General features: G+C 36.8%; 1 protein-coding gene across 1 annotated transcript in view; it reads right to left on the reverse strand.

Moving 5' to 3' along the window:
* Positions 1-247: 247 nt before the first annotated feature.
* Positions 248-19570, reverse strand: part of Cog7 (conserved oligomeric Golgi complex subunit 7) — a 182226-nt gene continuing 162903 nt past the window's right edge. The window contains exons 13-14 of the mRNA XM_067147745.2: positions 8084-8333; positions 248-536 (exon numbers count right to left, since the gene is read on the reverse strand). Coding sequence (XP_067003846.1) covers positions 367-536; positions 8084-8333 — 420 coding nt within the window. The 3' untranslated portion in view covers positions 248-366. The remainder of the gene's footprint in view (positions 537-8083; positions 8334-19570) is intronic.

Here is a 19570-nt window from a genome sequence, read left to right on the forward strand (position 1 = left end):
CTCTGTCCAATCTCACAGGTAACTAACGCTCTCGCACAGCCCATATTTAAAGTGAATCTGATGTGTAATGTAATGGAGCCGCTACTAGCACCACGCTAATACGATTTGTGGGAAATTTGAATCAATGTCATCTTTCAGATGTATAAACATGCCTACCAAAGTTCGTTAATCTAGCACAACCTCTTCCTGGTGTTCGGATATTTTTTTCCACCAGTGTATTATGGTTTCCAAATAATCAAACACACAATACTGTACTCAATGCATTTCTCTATGCACCATTTATTTTCATAACTTAACAACATTGTTCTTCACCAAAGTCAACACACTACATTACAATGTTTTTGAATACAGTAGATCTTAATTACTTCAGCTGGATGTCAAGTTGCGCATCTGTCGTACTGCTGCCACTAAACGTGGAGCACAACCAGAACTCTTGCTCTGATATTCTTCAGCACTTAGTCTCAATAATGCTCCCACCTGTTGTAAAGGTTCTGATAAACTTAGACCAAGATCCTCAAGAACATTTCCTAAATAATCTGAAAAGAAAAGCATACTGCACATTAATAATTTTGAATGGAGTTTCTGAAAGCAGGAAAGATAATAATACAAAGATAAAGTTGGAATTCAAGAGGACAAATTGGGGTAAATATTTGTTTATAAGAAAAGGAATTAGGGATTGCAATAATTTACCAAGGGAGATGTTCAATACATTTCCAACTTCCATGAAAGCACTTAAGAAAATATTAGGTAAACAACTGATAGGGAATCTGCCACCTGGGCGACAGACCTAAATGCAGACATGCTAACTTTCAAAAGTAAAAAGACAGGAGAAATTTGGCAGCGAATTGCAACTTATTACGACACATCACTGATGGCAGAACAAGCATAATTCATTATAATTCAATACATTAACATCTCCATTTGGGCTACATATATATATTTTTCATTATTTATATGTGAATATTAAATACTGGACATATCTCAACTTAAGGAACATGTGACTTCCCATCCTTCAACATGTTGAACACATTACACCTAACTGTCGTTTAACACACTCTTAGCTGACTTAGCCATCTTCAGAAACCTGGAACTAAATTTTTGCTCAAAGCACTTGCCTTGCTGAACTGATTTTAAGGTCAAAAGTTTCTCCAAAGCTTGTTCAGACAGCAAGGATCTGAACTGAGTTTTTGTCTTTGTGACTCTGCTAAAAATCCTTTTACATTTTGCAATGCTATGTGGAATTGATAAAATAGCAAGCAAGAGAGTCTGTCATTTAAATACACCATCAGCTGATTTCATCTGACCTACCAATGCCCACTGAACATCAATTCTTCCTTTTGCCAGGTCTGTTTCTTCGAGCTGAAAATTACAGAACTGAGAGTGCAGAATATCAGGTACTTTATCTAAATGTTCCGTTTCACTAGTTGGAATGTTCGGAAACTTGTTAATGAACGATCTTCCTTATAGCAGAAATATTTGCAACTTCTGCATTAATTAAAACTTCATCTTTGAATGGAAATTTGTGTACCATGTAGTCACATGATGAAGAGAAACACTTTCTGTATTCATGTTCAGTCTTCAGCCCTAAGGCTGGTTGGATCCTCAACAGCTCCACCATCAACTGTCATAGATCGCCTAGGCATCACTGAAGAGGCGAACTGGGGAAATGAGGAGTTAGGTAGTTTCCCGTTGCTTTCCTCACTGAGTCAGAGGCTATTACATATCAGTCTGCCAAGCCTATGCAAATGCATGCACCAACCGACCCTATGAGCAACATTTTCCCACCATTCATAGCAGGGACTGGCTGCAGAAGGAATGGCATTACTAGCACAGCTCATACCTCAGTCACTTTCATATTGTCAAAGCCAAGGATAAGACAGACAGATCAATGAAAGTAATGAAATTGCTCTAGTCCATATCACAAGACATAGTGCACAGTAAACACTAGGTCCTGCCAGAAAGAATATGCACTTTTCCTCAGACTTCATAGTGTTCAAAAAAACAAATGCAGAGTTCCCTATCATCAGATCACAATCATCCTTTTGATTTGCTGGAGTATGATACCTTACATCAAGGAGAGAGGAGGAGCTTTAAGTAACATGTGGCTTCACAAACCTTGACATCACGTTCTTCAATAGTTCCTCCAAAACTGACTTCAATAAGTGCATGTGCGGCATACTTGTCTGAAGAGCTACGTTTGGATTCTCAAAAATATCCATAAAACTTGAGAGAAAAAGGCAAAAAGATTTATGTAAATTTAATGAAAGGAACATGAACAGTTGTTCTTCACGTGACAAAGCATGGCTCTTAGTGTCATCGGTAATTCATTTTTTTTTGGGGTGAAAATGATGACTGGGTTTTCCTTTTAACTGAGGAGTGTGGTGAAATGTGGTGACAGAAGACACATCTGCACTTAGACTGTGCTCAAGAATTTTGTAAGTCTTCAAAGTTCCCGTCTGAGAATTCTTACTCACAATTTTGCTCCTGAAAAAAGTAACCAAAGAGTCCCACTACAGCAAAATCCTGTCTAAACACCTTCTTAGTGATAACCATTGAGTAGGCACATACTTCAGAATTTTCCAGATCTCTGTGTTGTGTAAAATCTGAAATTCTCTGAACTTTTCTTTCCTCTTTGCACTCCTTTTCAGATAATAAAATATATCAATTATACTGTACTTTCATCTACATTTACAGGCAAGCACGCTGCACCCTTCTCTGCAGCAAGATTAACTACGTGACAAGAGCAAACTATAATGATTATGTTACTGTATTCCCGCTTCAAACATCCTGCCACACCATTCTTTAATCCTACCATTACTGCAGCATTATTAGCACCAAGAGCTAGCCAGTTTCTGAATGGAATGCAGAATTCCTGAAAAGCTGAGAGCAAAAGATTGGCAATGTAAGCTCCAGTAGCATCCACTTCTAAATTATGCACAGAGAGTAGACAATTCTGAATTTCACTGAGTTCAGGTCTAAAAAATATTACAACAATAAGCTATATTTTCAAGTCGCTTTTATTGCTACCATCAGTAGCAAAAGAAAATGCATTCACCTGCAAATGTGATACAATTTCGGAATCAGGAAATATTTTGAGAAACAGAAGCACCACGTGGTCGGCATAATTTACAGGCAGGTTATGTTCTACGATAAATGATGTAAATAAACCCTTGGCATTTGTCATAGAATTTACATCTTACTTTTTACAAGAAAAGTTCAGTTTCTGGTTTCTTTTTACACACTGGACAGTCTCCTTATGCTTATTCATTTGCACGTTTGAGTACATCACACTTCCCACCATGCGCAACTGAAAAATTACACCTACATACAGTACAGAATGTGAACGTTGGTTCCTTCCTGGATTCACTGAAACACGGAAACTCTTCCCTATAAGCGCTTTCAAACACTGCATCATATTTATTTTTTGACATTTTGGCCAAAACAAATAATATTAAGATATACAACCAAGAAGCACTACTAGGTGACGTAACACGAGCACTAATGCAGGTCCTGCCCCGGGTAGACATCTATGGCGTGCTACTTCTGAGGTTAGGTTATTCGCTTGCAACTTCTACTTCCTATTATTAAGGTATTTGAGTATATGACTGTGTTAAAGACCAAAGAGGAGCACAAGGCTGGCCACCGTACCCCGTACTGCCATCCGCTTGTGCTTATTAGGACTAATGTCGACCAGCCAAACTCAGCCACATATTGACAGAACGAGGAAACATGCGGGAGTTGAAAATAATATGAAAATTACTGAAACTGCTCTGAAAATCAGGGGATCGGTCCCGGTGATCAGGAGATTGGGAAGAATGATGAAAAATCGGGAGAGTTGGCAAGTCTGTAAATGTTAATCATTGGTGATTAATTAATAGATGAACAAAAATCACATGATTACAACGTCTCTAACAGGTTAACTGTCGATATGCCATAATTTGGCAGAGCATTCTACTCCAAACTTAGAATACCCTAGCAGCACGTAATTAACAGAAATTCCTATTCACAACTTTAGCACTCTGATAAGTACATAATTATTTAGTAATCAATCACTATTGATCTGCATTTACGGTAGTCGCCCAAATGGCAGATTCCCTATCTACAGTTTTCCTAGCCATTTCTTAAATGACTGCACAGAATTTGGAAATTTATTGAACATCTCCCTTGGTAAGTTATTCCAATCCCTAACTCCCCTTCCTATAAACGAATATTGTCCTGAATTTGTCCTCTTGAATTCCAACTTTATCTTCATATTGTGACCTTTCGTACTCTTAAAGACACCATTCAAACTTATTCGTCTCTTAACTTGATGTAAATGTCAAATTCTTGCATACACCATTCTAAGTCTTTTAAGAAATTTCATCTGAAAGAGTGAGAATTGGTACCCATTTGTAGTGAAGTACTGGTGGTGGATTCAATAAAAATCATGAATACCACATTTATGGCAACTGAAATGTTTTGTAACACAAAATACTGTTGGCTTTTGAGCTAAATTAATGTAGTAACTACATTATTGTAATATTTTATGACTAGCTGATGTATCGGTGCTTCGCTACGGGATTCTCAGAAAGACTGACTTTGTGGTTTTCCTGACTGAAGTCATCATAGGTCATTACAAAAATGTCAGTAAGAACGTAGCGATTAAAAGCAATGTTATCGTATAAAATACTTGATCAAATGAAAAACCACACATTTTCTCACTTTTAACAAACAGTACTATGGTGTTAATCTAATAGTCCAAAGTTCCAGAGCTGGAATGACCAGGCTGCAGACTGCTCACTCCTCTGCCATTATCCGTTAAATATGCACACTGCTAATTCTGATCAGTGCCTCAGAGTAGGGATTGAAGAGCTGGAATGCTACAATGAACCAGAGGAGTGGCATGCTAAAGAAGTAAGTTATCTAACTCCCCAGCTACTTCCCGTCAATATTCACGCAGGCTGTTACACTTGGTAAGACCGGGTGAGTTGGCTGTGTGGTTAGGAGCGCGCAGCTGTGAGCTTGCATCCGGGAGATAGGGGATTCAAACCCCACTGTCAGCAGACATGAAGATGGTACTCCGTGGTTTCCCATTTTCACACCAGGCAAATGCTGGGGCTCTACCTTAAGTAAGGCCAAGACCGCTTCCTTCACACTCCTAGCCCTCTCCTATCCCTTCGTTGCCATAAGACCTATCTGTGTCAGTGCGACGTAGCAAATTTTTAAAAAAGTACTCTGTATGCAGCAGTAATCCAATCTATCGGAGATGAGTGGTAACAGAACTCACAAAGCACATCGCAACAACAATGGTCAATGTAATGTTATTGTTAATCAATTTTATGAGCTTTCTATATTGTAGGCCTTCACATTTAGTTTTCTTTCGATTCTGTGATATTAGGGCGTCTTATAAAATTATTTATAATGCAGACTGTAGTTCCTTATATTCTCCAACTTTACATACTGAGTTTCATTAAATTCTGTTCACCCATTTTCTCTTGACTCGGCGCTGATATGGACTTAATAACAAAAATTCAAATTCATGAATATCTATGTGATCATAGCCGATACGGTAACAATATATGACATAAATGATCAGAAATTTAATACTATATAACTTTAGTTATCTATATATATAAAATAAGAGTTTTGTCTGTACATTGCTCATAATTTGAAAATAATGGTATTTCTGTATCGGGCATGTCCATAGTAACAAGGAAATGCATTTTTTACTTTTCCGTAATTTCTGTCTGTCTGTCTGTCTGTCTGTCTGTATGTATGTACACGCATCACGAGAAAACGGTTGAAGAGAATTTAATGAAAATCGGTATGTGAAGTCGGGGGATGATCCTCTACAATCTAGGCTATAAATCATTTTGCTCACGTTGAGTGAAATGGTAGTTTAGGGGAAGGCCTAAAATTGAATTCTCAACTATTTATGTTATTAGTGGTCTAATGAAAATCGGTATGTGAAGTCGGGGGATGAACCTCTACAATCTAGGCTATAAATCATTTTACTCACGCTGAGTGAAATGGTAGTTTAGGGGAAGTCCTAAAATTGATTTCTCAACTATTTATGTTATTAGTGGTCGTATTTTAAAGAAAATGGGTATGCAAAGTTGGGGAATAAGTTGCTATAATCTAGGCTGTCAATAATTGTATTCACGCTGAGAAAAATGGTAGTTTAGGGGAAGGCCTAAAATTTAATTCTTAAATATTGTTGTTATTAGTAGTCCTATTTTGATGAAAATCGGTATGCAAAGTCAGGAAATAAGTCGCTATAGCCTAGGCTGTAAATTATTTTATTCACGCTGAGTAAAATGGTAGTTTAGGGGAAGGCCTAAAATGTAATTATCAAATATTTCTTATTAGAGGTGTAATCGATGAATGCTACATAACCATGGTTATATAGTATTAAATTTCATATTATTCATGTCTTATGCATTGTTACCGTACTGACTACGATCACAAAGATATTCATGAATTTGGATTTTTGTTAATAAGTCCATATCAGCGCCGAGTAACGAGAAAATGGGTAAACAGTATTTAATGAAAATCGGTATGTAAAGTCGGAGAATAAGAAACTACAATTTATGGTATAAAATATTTCACAAATCACAGAGTCGAAAGAAAACTAAATGTGAAGGCCTACAATACAGAAAGCTCATAACATTGATCAACAATAACATTACATTGACCATTGTTTGTCGTGATGTGCTTTGTGTCTTCTGTTGCCCCTCATCTCCGGTAGATAGGATTACTGCTGCGTACAGAGTATTTTTATTTGATTTACGTTGCACCGACATAGATAGGTTTTATGGCGACGATGGGATAGGAAAGGGCTAGGAGTGCCTTAGGCCTTAATTAAGGTACAGGCCCAGCATTTGACTGGTGTGAAAGTGGGAAACCATGGAATACCATCTTCAGCGCTGCCGACAATGGGGTTCGAATCCACTATCGGATGCAAGCTCACAGCTGCGCACCGCTAACCACACGGTCAACTCGCCCAGTCGTACAGAGTGTAACAGCCTGTCTGAATATTGATGGGAAGTAGCTGGGGAGTTAGATAACTTTCTTCTTTAGCATGCTATTCCCCTGGTTTATAAATTTTCTGATACTACTGGTACGTAACACACTGAATCATCATAGCATTCCGGCTATTCAATCCCTACTCTGAGGCACTGATTGGAATGAACAATGTGCATATTTAAGGAATAATGGCAGATGATTGTTCATGGCAATCTGCGGCCTGGTCATCCCAGCTCTGCAACTTTGGACTATTAGATTAGCACCGCAATCTAACCGCAGCACTGTTCGTTAAAAGTGATAAAACGTGCGGCTTTTCATTTGATCGAGTATTTTATATGATAGCATTGCTTTTAATCGCTACATTCATACTTACGTTTTTGTAATGACCTATGTTGATCTCAGGTTAGGAAAACCACAAAGTCATTCTTTCTGAGAATCCCGTAGCGAAGCACGGGTACATCAGCTAGTGTAGTATATATTGATACGACCATTAATAACATAAATATTTGAGAATTACATTTTAGGCATTCCCCTAAACTACCATTTCACTCAGCGTGAATACCATTACTTATGGCCTAGATTATATCAACTGATTACCCCGACTTCACATACCGATTTTCATTAAGATACGACCACTAATAACATAAATATTTGAGAAATTAATTTTAAGCCTTCCCCTAAATTACCGTACCATTTCACTTGGCGTAAATAAAATGATTTATAGCCTGGATTGTAGCGACTTACTCCCCGACTTTGCATACCAATTTTCATTAAATCCTCTTCAGCTGTTTTCTCGTGATGTGTGTACAGACAGACAGACAGACAAGACAGACATTATGGAAAATTAAAAAGTGTATTACCTTGTTACTGTGGACATGACTGATACAGAAATACCATCCTTTTTTAAATTCTGAGGAATGTACAGACAAAATTGTTATTTTATATATATATATATATATAGACTTACTGGTATGGTGTGTACAATTACATATCCTACATGGCACAGTTTTGCTTTATTTATTTATTTATATTCTAAAAAAAGTTGCTTTTCTCTTTCGAGCTAGGACATATTGCTTACCAATGTCAGTTGCCAGTTGCTTGCACCCACTTGGAGCCAATTCACTAATGGCCAGAATATTCTCACAGTAGGTCTGACAAGTTCCTCGAGCTATAATATTCAATAACACATCAGCAAATCCCCCTTCTGTCTCACCAGTCACCACGGCATACTCTGTGTCAGCAACCTGTAATGCTAGAGTTAGGGCTGGGTTATGCTGAAGAAGAAAAGGCTCCAGATGTTGAGGTAAGGTCATTAGATACTGACCAATCTGCAACAAAATCAAAATGCATGAGAAGAAGTTTGTTTAAATTATGACATAGGTCATATTTCAAGGTATCATAACAAATGCTAACATTATCACACAAACAGAGGAAACCAACAGAGACCAAGAGAGGTAATGAATAAACAATAGAGGAATTGTGCTGTTCCGTACATCCAGAAAGGTCCAAATATCCAACAATATCCTTCACAAATCATATGGGTGAAGTTAGAGAACTGCAGTAAATACTCCATATTATTCTATTTTTCTCACCAAGCAAGTTGGCTACATGGTGTGAGCTATGTAGCCGTTAGCAACATTTGGGACATGGTGGGTTCGAACCCCAATGTCAGCAGCCCAGAAGGTGGTTTTCCATGGTTTCCCTATTTTCATACCACTTTCGCATCCCACTGTTCCCATAAAACCTGCCTGAGTTAGTGCAAAAATCTACTTTTCTCATGTGCTTAAATCAATGGTTTAGAGCTATACTATCGTAACTAGCATTTTTCACATCAGCAAAACTTGTATCTGCTGATCAGCATTAATCCACAGTATTCACCACTTGTATGTATAGAACAGCACATTGTTAGGTCTCCTGTGTCTATTGTTTATTCATTACCTCTGTTGGTTTCCTTTCTTTGTGTGATAACGTTAGCGATTTTACTGTTCTATTTTATTACAGACCCCCAGATCCCCTTTGCTTGCCCCTAGCCCAATGGTCTTGTCACTAGCTGGACCTAACCAATCCAGGTCAATTGTGCAAATGAGACTGAAGTAATACGGTGTGATGACTTAGAAGATGATATAAACATGTCAGAGGTGGAATTAGCAAGCCATAAAATGAAAATGGGGAAGGCACCAGGAGTGGATGAAATTAGTGTGGAAATGATAAAGGCTGCTGGACCTGTTGGACTACAATGGATGTACAGACTATTGAAGTGCATATGGAGACAGAAACATGTGCCAGATGATTGGAGAAAGGAAATAATAATACCAGCCTTTAAGAAGATGGACAAAAAAAGTGTGTAATAATTATAGAGGAATTACGCTCTTACCACAATAGGCAAAAATATTGGAAAAATTAGAGAGGAGAATGAAAAGAAAGGTAGAAGGAGAGATTCAAAAGGAATATGGCTTCAGAAGTGGAAGTTCTACAGTGGACCCAATCTTCAGCATAAGGCAATTAATGGAAAAGAGTTGGGAATATTCACTGGAAAGGATCTGGTAATGACATTCATAGGTGGAAAAATGTGCCATGGGTGCGCTATTGAAGTGAGTAGATCCCCCTGTGTTGAACAAGCAAAGATCACCTGGTTTGCTCTGGTTTATATTCAAGAGCATTAGAGGAATAGGGAACTGCTCTATCACAAAGGTCATCATATACTTGTCGCCATAACAAAGGAACTAGCACATGGCTACACAGTGACATCTAGGTGGCAAAACGTGCCATGGGTGTGCAATTGAAGTGAGTAGATCCCCCTGTGTTGAACAAGCAAAGATTGCCTGATTGATCAATCGCTCAATAAGCCTCCCTCTATGTCACCATCTTCATTAATGAATGGTTCCATCTCCACTGTCTCCTCAGTACAGGGTGACTTGGAAGGAGGGTTAGAAGACTTTTCAACCCTAGTTGGAGAAGTCTTTCCCTCCTGCAGTGGCTTATATTTCATTTTGTGGCAGAGAAAAGAGAGGCGGGTTCTGCCACTGGACATTTATATTTTTTCAGCCTGATATTAATGCTGTGTCTGACAGTCCTGATGTAAGACTTCCTGAACAAACAGGGAATACAGTTCACACTTGCACTGGAGAGAGGATCCTCATCTGACAATAACAGTAGGAATACATCATATATATATATATATATATATATATATATATAAGTAGAATTTTGCAAATTCAGGATGTCTTTCACATGGCAAATTGTACATTTCATTTCATTTTTTCATTTATTTAGCTTCCATAGACGGTACAATTACATATTTTGAAATATGCCAACAGTATAGGAGTTGTCAAGTGATTTCCTAATACTAACAATATAATATATGCACAACAATGAGCATTTTGAAAAAGAAGAAAAACAGAAACACCAAATACCTCAATGTTAGGACAGCACATCTTAATTTTTTTAAATAATATTAATAACCAATATTTACAAGACAAAATAAAAATATATTGGTTTGGTGTTAATAATATGAACATAGTCAATGTGACATTAACGTATTTTTAAGGCTATATACTAGACATTAAGAAAGTTTACAAGTTAATAAGTAGTAGCATCATTACCAGCACTTCATCATGTATTCTTCTGTACTGTAGAAGCAGCTACTCAGCAGGAGATTTTTTAAAGCTGTGGTAAATGAACTGACGGGACTAATATCTTTAATCTTATTTGGAAGCTTATTATACAATCTGATTCCAACAGAGTCTACATGTCTCAAGGCAATGGTTTTACTCTTGTGCTCGATAAAAATATTATTTCTTGTTCGCGTCTGGTAACTGTGATTGTCAAAATTCTTTCTGAAGTGATCAATATTTTTTTCACGTGTAGAATGCATTGCACGATGTATATGCTTGGTACTGGGAGTATCCTTAGTCTCTTAAATAATGGCCTGCAATGATCTAACCTGTTACGTCTCAATATAATTCTGATAGCTTGTTTCTGCATTCGTAAAATAACATCAAGATTTGATTTGTAGCAGCCCCAGAGACCAATAGCATAAGTGATGACTGAATGGAAATATCCAAAATATGCTATTCTAACATATTCTTCACTACAACTATTAGACAAAATCCTTAAGGCAAAACAAACAGAACTCAGAGACTTCCCTATTTTTTTAATATCACAATCCCATCTTAATTTTTCATCTATATGAACACCTAAAAATTTTGTGGTCAACGTATTTTTAATTGCATTTGCATTTAATATAAGGTTGTGTTTTTTTGCAGTTTTGTCATGGTAGTTAGATGCCTTGAATTCCAAGTATTGGGTCTTTTTAAAGTTCAATGTTAATTTGTTTTTTCTGAACCATGATTCTAACCTAGACAGGACTGTATTTGCTGTAGTTTCTATAGACGTAGGGTCAGAATTATTAATAATTATGTTTGTATCATCAGCATACAGAACTGCTGTTTCTACTTGATTATTGTGAGGAAGATCATTCACATAGATCAAGAAAAGAACAGGCCCCAAAATACTACCCTGCGGAATACCTAAGTCTATGCTTTTTACCTGAGAGTGATATGTCTCATTATGCCCTTTACTGTTACAATGTGTAATTTCAACAAACTGGGATCGTTTATCCAGGTATGATCTAAATCAGTCATTAACAATTCCTCTAACTCCAATCTGATACAATTTGTGCAATAATATTTCATGATCAACAGTATCAAATGCCTATGAAAGGTCAAGAAATAGTTCTATCACAGTTTCATCATTATCAAGAGCATTTACGACCAACTGTGTAAAATGTGATAAAGCAGACAAAGTACTTCTGCCAGCTCTGAACCCGTGTTGTGCATTATTTAACAAGTTATATTTGATTAAAAATTCAGTAAGCCGATCTTTCATAGTACATTCAAATATTTTTGAAATAACAGTAAGTATTGATATTGGTCTGTAGTTATGTAAATCGTGTAAGTTTCCGCTTTTAAAGACTGGGATAACTTTAGCTATTTTTAGGAGATTAGGAAACTGACCACTAGCAAATGATTCATTGATGAGATAAGTTAAAGGCTGTACCAGATAAGGAGCACATTTTTTAATGAGTTTTGTGGGAACTTCATCTACACCTGTGGAAGTTTTGTTCTTCAAAGAGTGTATGATTTTAAGAACTTCCAGTTCTGTTACTGGAGTTAACTGCATAGAGTTTTGCACAAAGGTTGGGAGCTCTGGTAGTACATCTGATTTATTTGCATTTTCAAGTTTGTATGGTAGGGATAGAAAGAAATCATTTATATAATTAGCCAAATGATGAGGGTCATTCTTTTGTATTCCCTTATCATTTTTTTATGGCAGCAACTTTATTTCCAACTGCGTGTCTGTTGGTTTCTCCCTTGATTACCTTCCATATTGATCGTGATTTATTGCACAACTCTTTAACTTTCTTGTTATTGTGCATTATCTTAGCCACCCTAAGAACTCTTCGACAGACTGATTTGTAGTTTTTAACATACTTAGAAAAAACCTGGTCACAACTCTGCTGTGCTAATCTACTTAGTAACTTATATTTTTGACTTGAAGTCCGTATACCCTTCGTGATCCATGGCTTTTTTGAAGTTTCATTAATTACTGCAAGTTTTTTTGGAAAAATGTAATTCAAATTGCATTTAAAAAATGCTTAAAAAGGTTCTATACTTTTGGTCAATACTATGACCGAATGTTATTGGAGTCCAGGTCTGAAGTTTAAGGCTTTCAATGAAACTGCCACGTGCAGCTGCAGAGAAAAAACGAGTTAATTGTGCTTGCTTCATTTTGGTTGAATGCTTGCTAGCATTCTCAAATTCTAGTTGTAAAATTTGAGCATGATGATCTGATAATCCAAAATTTATATTGGACGCTTGCATTTTGGAACAATGGAAATTAATACAAATGTTATCTATCGTTGTAGCTGAGGTGGCAGTTACCCGGGGTGGGTGTAAAAATTAAGTGTTTTAGATTACAGCTTTGAAGAACATGCAGTAGTTGTGATGTTGATGGAAGGTTTTCTTCAGCAAAATCTATGTTAAAATCACCACAAAGTATTACTTCTGCACTGCTATTCCTACCGAAAATATTATGAAGGACTTGATCTAATTTTCCTAAGAAAATCTCCACATCAGCATCCGGTGAACGGTACACGGTTAGCAGAATTACCCTTTTACCATAGGGAAGCTTAAATTCCACTGAAGTTAGTTCAAATTCTAAATCAGAATTATGCACTTCAAGATCCTTCCTTTCTTTACATTCAACTCCTGACTTAGCAAAAATACAAACTCCCCCATGCTCTTTATTAACCCGACTGTAATTACTTGCCAGATAATAACCTTCAATATTAATGAGTTCAAGTTCATCATTATTACACCAATGTTCATCCAAACAGATAAACATAACATTGTATATGGAATTTAAAATTACTTGTAATTTTAAAATTTTATTTTTAAGACACTGAATGTTCTGATGAAATATTTTGAACCGCCTATTCCCACCCTCCAAGTCATTACCGGTATTTAATTCTGGACCCACATTTTCAATTGAAATGTTACTGGGTCCAGAATCTAACACACGTTTCCCGGACTAGGTAGTTCTATGACAGTCTTTTCCTGATCTTTACTTGTAATGATGTTGCTTATTAACTTCCTTACATATTGCTTCCAAAGTCTATTCAAGTGCATGCCATGCCTCGTATGAAAAGTTCAGTTTAATTTACTAATGTCTAACAGTGTAACATTTTTGAAATGACTACATATTTGCCTGAATTTCTCATTTGTGTCCTTGACGGCTTTATTCACATCTATGGGGTACGTTTGTCACTATCACATTTGTATGGGTCAGCTTACCTAGAGTCCTTTTCAGAATACCTGCAGCCTGATGGCCTTCATTTCTCGCTACGCCGTTGGTTCCGCCGACAATAACTATGACGTCGTTTGACGAGAGTTTATCCGCATTTCTCAAGAGGGGTTTCACTACTTCTCAAAAGGGGGCACCTGGTTGAATAACACCTGTCACTTCACTGTCGGCTCGCAACTCTGCTATATTTGCTGAAAGGCCTCGACCGTGACTATCACCAAACAGTTTCACTTTCTTCTCCTTCCTTACTTTCTTGATCACGTTATCGGCGTGAATTTGGCGTTTTTTTCGTCGGTGAACTCACATCTCGGGAGAAAGAAGTGCTTCCTTGCTCTTCCCGAACTTCGTGTAAAAAGCTGAATCTGTTCGTTACTGCAGGTTGATTTCCAGAGGAATTAGGCCTAGTTAGCGACACTTTCCTCTGCTGCGACGTAACCTCACTCCACGACGCGCCAACGCCAACACCAACACCATCACACTTTTTTAGTTTTTCCACCTCTTCAATCAGATTTGTCTTTTCAGACCGTAATTTTTTAATTACAAGGTTTGCTTCTACCAAATCCTTATGTAGCACTTCTATTATTTTGTGCAGTGATTCAACAGTTTCATGCACAGATGAAGGTGTCATTTTAGGCCTACACACACACACTCGCATTCGTAGATATTACTGGTACAAATGTCTTTTTCTGGAGATAAAGAGTGATTACTTTCACTACTGAGAATATCTTGACTGTTCTTCTCACCATCTGTAACATTTTCTGTACATCTTACAGCACATTTCACTTCGTTTTCTGACAAAAACTGGGAACACTCATTACTAGCTTGCACTGCCGACGCCATCTTGGTACATTGTTTGCTCTCAAGTCAGGTCCTCTAATTCTCCTTTTATACATGCACCTGGCGGTAACACCCAAAATATTGTTTATACCAGGGCTGTCCAACAGCAAGATATCCCTTCAAACAGAACGAATCTCTTATTTATTTATTTGAAAAGTATCTCCCATTGGAGATAGTCCGACCAGACTCAGTATACTCCCATATATATTTGTTACTATATACAAATTTTCATTTTTGTGATGGACTAAAATTTGGTATGATTTCTACTTCAGCACCACTGTGACAATCCTGTCTTGTGAAGATTGAAGTAATCCAAATTTCTCCCAAAACAATTCAAAGAATTTTGGAATAACACTGTGAGACCCTATTAGAGGTCCTATTACTTCTAGATGTTTCAGATGATGTTTTTCCTTGAAATATCCAATTGTTGGCTTGTACTGTATACTGTATGTTCTTCTTTTCAACATTTAATTCTTCTGGCTGATTTCTTCCTGTTTCAAATCTAACTGTTGGATCTATAATGAATCCTTTTCTGGTGACCTTTAAATATGCCAAGATGTCTGTTTGTCTAGTGGCCATCTGCTGCAATACAGGATACTTTCTCCTCAACTTTCCATGACTTATCCTTCAATGCAGATGCTATTAGTTTCCTTACTTGATGGTGTCAAGCTTTTCTGAGTAATAAATCATGGTCACATTGCCCTTGAATGTGAGCAAGGGTTTCATTCTCTGGGCATCCATATCTGCACCTGGAACCATCGAAGGACCGAACACAAATTACTCTTACTGCCGAAACATTGCCATTCATTTTCACACAGGTAAACCATACAGAGGTAGACAGTCCTGACTTGTTGGCAATCCAATTATTGGCTTCGGTGACCTCACTGTATAATTTGATCCCCTTGCTCTTTACAGACAATGCTTTCTAAATGTCATACTCCCTCTGACAAAGTTTTTTCCCTTAGGTTTCTAGCAGCTGATTTACGATAATCTGTTGGACAAGGGAAATCCAGATGATTACATAATCCTTTAAGTTCTTCTTCTAGAGGCCTTAAAGTATGGGGATTATTACACATCAATAAACTAATAATAATATTACAGTTTTGAAGGTAAAACTCCAAGGCACTCGTATCAGACCCAAACCTCTCAGAACTTCTTAGGCCTGGTTTCATCAACGCGGGTTAAATATATTGTAACCCTGGGTTTGTTAACTCAGGGTTAATATTTTAACTCATTCTTACGAGTCACACGTTTCACCAAGCTATTTCGGCAGAGGGTTAACTAACATGGCAACAGCTGCCGTACTAATCAAGGAGGCAATGACTAAAAATCAGAGATCATGAACACACTTCTTGCATGGTTCTTTTGTTTATTGTTTGCACGGTATTTCGTTTTCTTCCTCAGGTCCGCGGTGGATATTATTCTTTTGTGATCATGATAAAAAAATGGAAGAAGTTCAGAAAAGAAATAGGGGCACGAATGTTTCTGCTTTAGAAAAAGCCTTACTTATTGAATTAGCCACCAAGTACCAAAGCATTATAGAATGCAAGAAGACTGACAGTGTAAAATTAAAAGGAAAGGAGAACACATGGGAAAGAATAACAGGGGAATTTAATAGCACTGTCCACGTTACAGTGCGATCTACAAAACAACTAAAACAGTTTTATAAAAGTATTAAAAAGGCAGTGAAGAAAGCAAAGGGCAAGGAGCATTTGGAAAGATTTAAACCAGGTGGAGGTCCTTGTTCGACGACGAAAATCGATGAAAGTGTTCTCTGCCTAATAAAGGACCAAACTGAGCCTAATGTCAACCAATATGACTGTGATGCAGAGTATTACGGTAAGTAATGCATTAATTAAATTACAATTCAATTGTAATATATATACTGACAAAGGGAATTTAATTTTCCAACAGATAACATCGTTATATTAACTTTTAATTATAATGCTATCTATGTTTCATTTTAGGAGATTGAAATAACTCTTGAAGAAAATGAAAATGGTCAGGATGTAGGGACTGAGTTCCAAGAAGTCAACAGTCCTATTGACGTTTCTGTAGAACCTGAAGCCAGCACATCGTTCCAAGTCACCACACCTGACCTTCAAAACATAGTATCACAGCAAGTCAGTACACCATCAAACAAGGATGAAACACCAAATCAAATATATTTCCTCAGGTTTCCTCGGCTTCATACGAGAAATCCACACCACGTGTAAGTTAATTGATTTTCATATACTGTATTTATTTCTTAACTATTTTGCTCAATATTCAGCTGATTGTTCTTTATATACTGAACATGTGTGTTAAAAATAAGTACTAGTTTAAACGAATATAAATCAATGAAGTTATTTATTAATTATTGTTAAGTGCACTACTATGTTATATTAGTTCACTGCACACTAGTACGGGTCTTTGAGATAAAATCCAAAAGTCTTCATTATTGTATGTATTTTGTCCTTGAGTAGTATTTTAACAAAGTTTTTTTTATTACTTCCAGGCTAAAGATTCAACAGAGCTGACGAAAAGGGGAGGGAGAAAGGCATCATGTTTCAACGAGGTTAGTGTTAACAGCTGATTCATGCTGCATGTCAAACATTGAGTACTGCAGGATTATCAACATTCCTAACTATAATTTGTTTCCAGGCAAACATCTGCCGTGAAAACATCGCTGCACTTGCTGAGGAACAAATAACTCTCTGCAAAACAGAAATGAAAATGATTGAAGATAAGTATACCTACGAAAAAGTAAAATGAGAATAGAAACGGAAAAGCTATATTAGCAAGCTGTGAGGGAGAAAACTGAAGCAGAAAAGCTTAATCAGGAAGCTGCGAGTGAAAAAATACAGTACTACAGGGAAAAGACGCCTAAATGATAGTCAATAGTTAAAATGTAGTTAGTTATATGGACTTCCAGGTTTCTTACACACTTAATAATTAGATTATTATTATTATTAATGTTGTTTTTGACTAGTTGTAACTTGCTTATATAGTTATTAGGTTTCTGATATTGAATTTTAGCTTATCTCTGCCAAGAGTTTTCTTTAAATGTTGGCACACCTTCACATTAGCGACTACACACACGAAAGTAAATACCTACACAGTTTAGTTTCAAAGAGCGTTTCTGTATAACCACTACCCGTAATACACAGTATAAGTACTATTGAAGTGTTGTTGTGCATCTACATTCCTAAATGCCACTGCAGTGCTGTCATTATCAATGTGAAGAATGATGCCATTCTCATTTCCAACATTCCAGTTCCTTCTCCTTCCTGTGAGATACTGATGCAGAGTCAAGTCCTGTGGGGGAAGTTCATCTAGGGTCTCCACAGCAATACTGTGTAATACCGGTGTTGCTACTATTACGGGCAACGTAATTTCTAGTTTAGTTCGCAAGTCCTAATTTGTTTTGGTCAGCTGTGTATTGTAACCTCTCGCAAATTTCATCGATGACGTTACTGACGACGGTTTTTGAAAGTCTTATATCTCTTCAGAAATTGTTCCTCAGGTTGATTTTCAAAGTCCTTCCTTCTTATTATAGGCATATTTCTGTTAGGAACACCATTTAACAAATCTAAATAAAGCAACTCTGCATCAAACACATGATTTACGGTGGCCATTTTGCTTTTAACCTCGAATAAACAGTTTAACCTAGGTGAAAGGAGGGGTTAACTTAATTCCAGTCTTAACCTAGAGTTAAAATAACCCCCCTTGATGAAACGGAATGAATAGTCAAACTCAGGACCCGTACTACAACTGTCAGGTAAACAGCCAGATACATAGGCTGCAGTTTTGCAAACTAGAAGTTAAATATTTTCTTGCATTCTACAAACAGATTTTAACGACGGTATTGTAATGCGGAAGATGCAGTAACATTTTTATTGGGTTGGTAATAAGGTTACTGAAAATACAGTGAAATTTAGCACGGTGGTATACGTGTTCCCTGGTGTTTTCGTTTGTTTAGCTCTATTCCTTTTGAAATTGTACTACTAGAATCCAATATCAGACAATTATTAAGCTATAATGTGGAAGTTCAGGTCAAAATCAGAATTAGGATTGAAATCTATACATGCGAAGAAATGTTAAAATTAGTTAACTATATAACGAAACTGAAACTGTTATCGAAAATAAAAAGATTGAAAATGTAACCTGGACGCAAAAGTTAAGATTCAGGTTATGTATCTTTTTTCTATTTATGAGGTTGCGTGTTACGGCGAAAGTAAAGTTTATATTCGTAATTAATGCCATTGATGAAGCTTAGGATTATTAATTTGATTATTAATTCAATTTATTGTTTGCTCACTGAATAAGTAGATACTTTCTTTCTTTTCAATACAATGTGAGAATAGTAACTGGCAAGCATTTATCACACTTTAGTGTAAAGTAGCAAGTTGTTATGAAGTCAGAGAAATATAACCTCCTTAACATCCTCATTCGATGGACAAATCGCCATGAACAATGTCGTATACCTTTACTTCATATGTGTGTCACGGATAGATTTGGAATAGAACCCACGCTTTTGACCCGCATTCTAATGATTAGGAAATGTGTACTATTACATCTAGTACCCTACTGACTAACATTTAGAAGGTAAAAAAATGTTAAACTATTAGGACTCAAACCCACGAAGAACTGCATAGCAGCAAACGATGTTGCCCTAATGACCACAGCTACCCATGAAGCTTGCTGCTGACTTGCTTGAGTGCAACTGATATACTCAGTAGCAACAACTTGCTAGCTTGGGAAATCTTTAAGAATTCTGTGATAGCTGCACAGGAAGTATGACATTCTTTATAAATATATACATAGATTACACTGTAACAACTTAATTTCATACAGAATCATGCAGATGTAGATTCATCTTGAT

Source organism: Anabrus simplex, chromosome 5 (assembly GCF_040414725.1).
Source record: "Anabrus simplex isolate iqAnaSimp1 chromosome 5, ASM4041472v1, whole genome shotgun sequence".
NCBI lineage: Eukaryota > Metazoa > Arthropoda > Insecta > Orthoptera > Tettigoniidae > Anabrus > Anabrus simplex.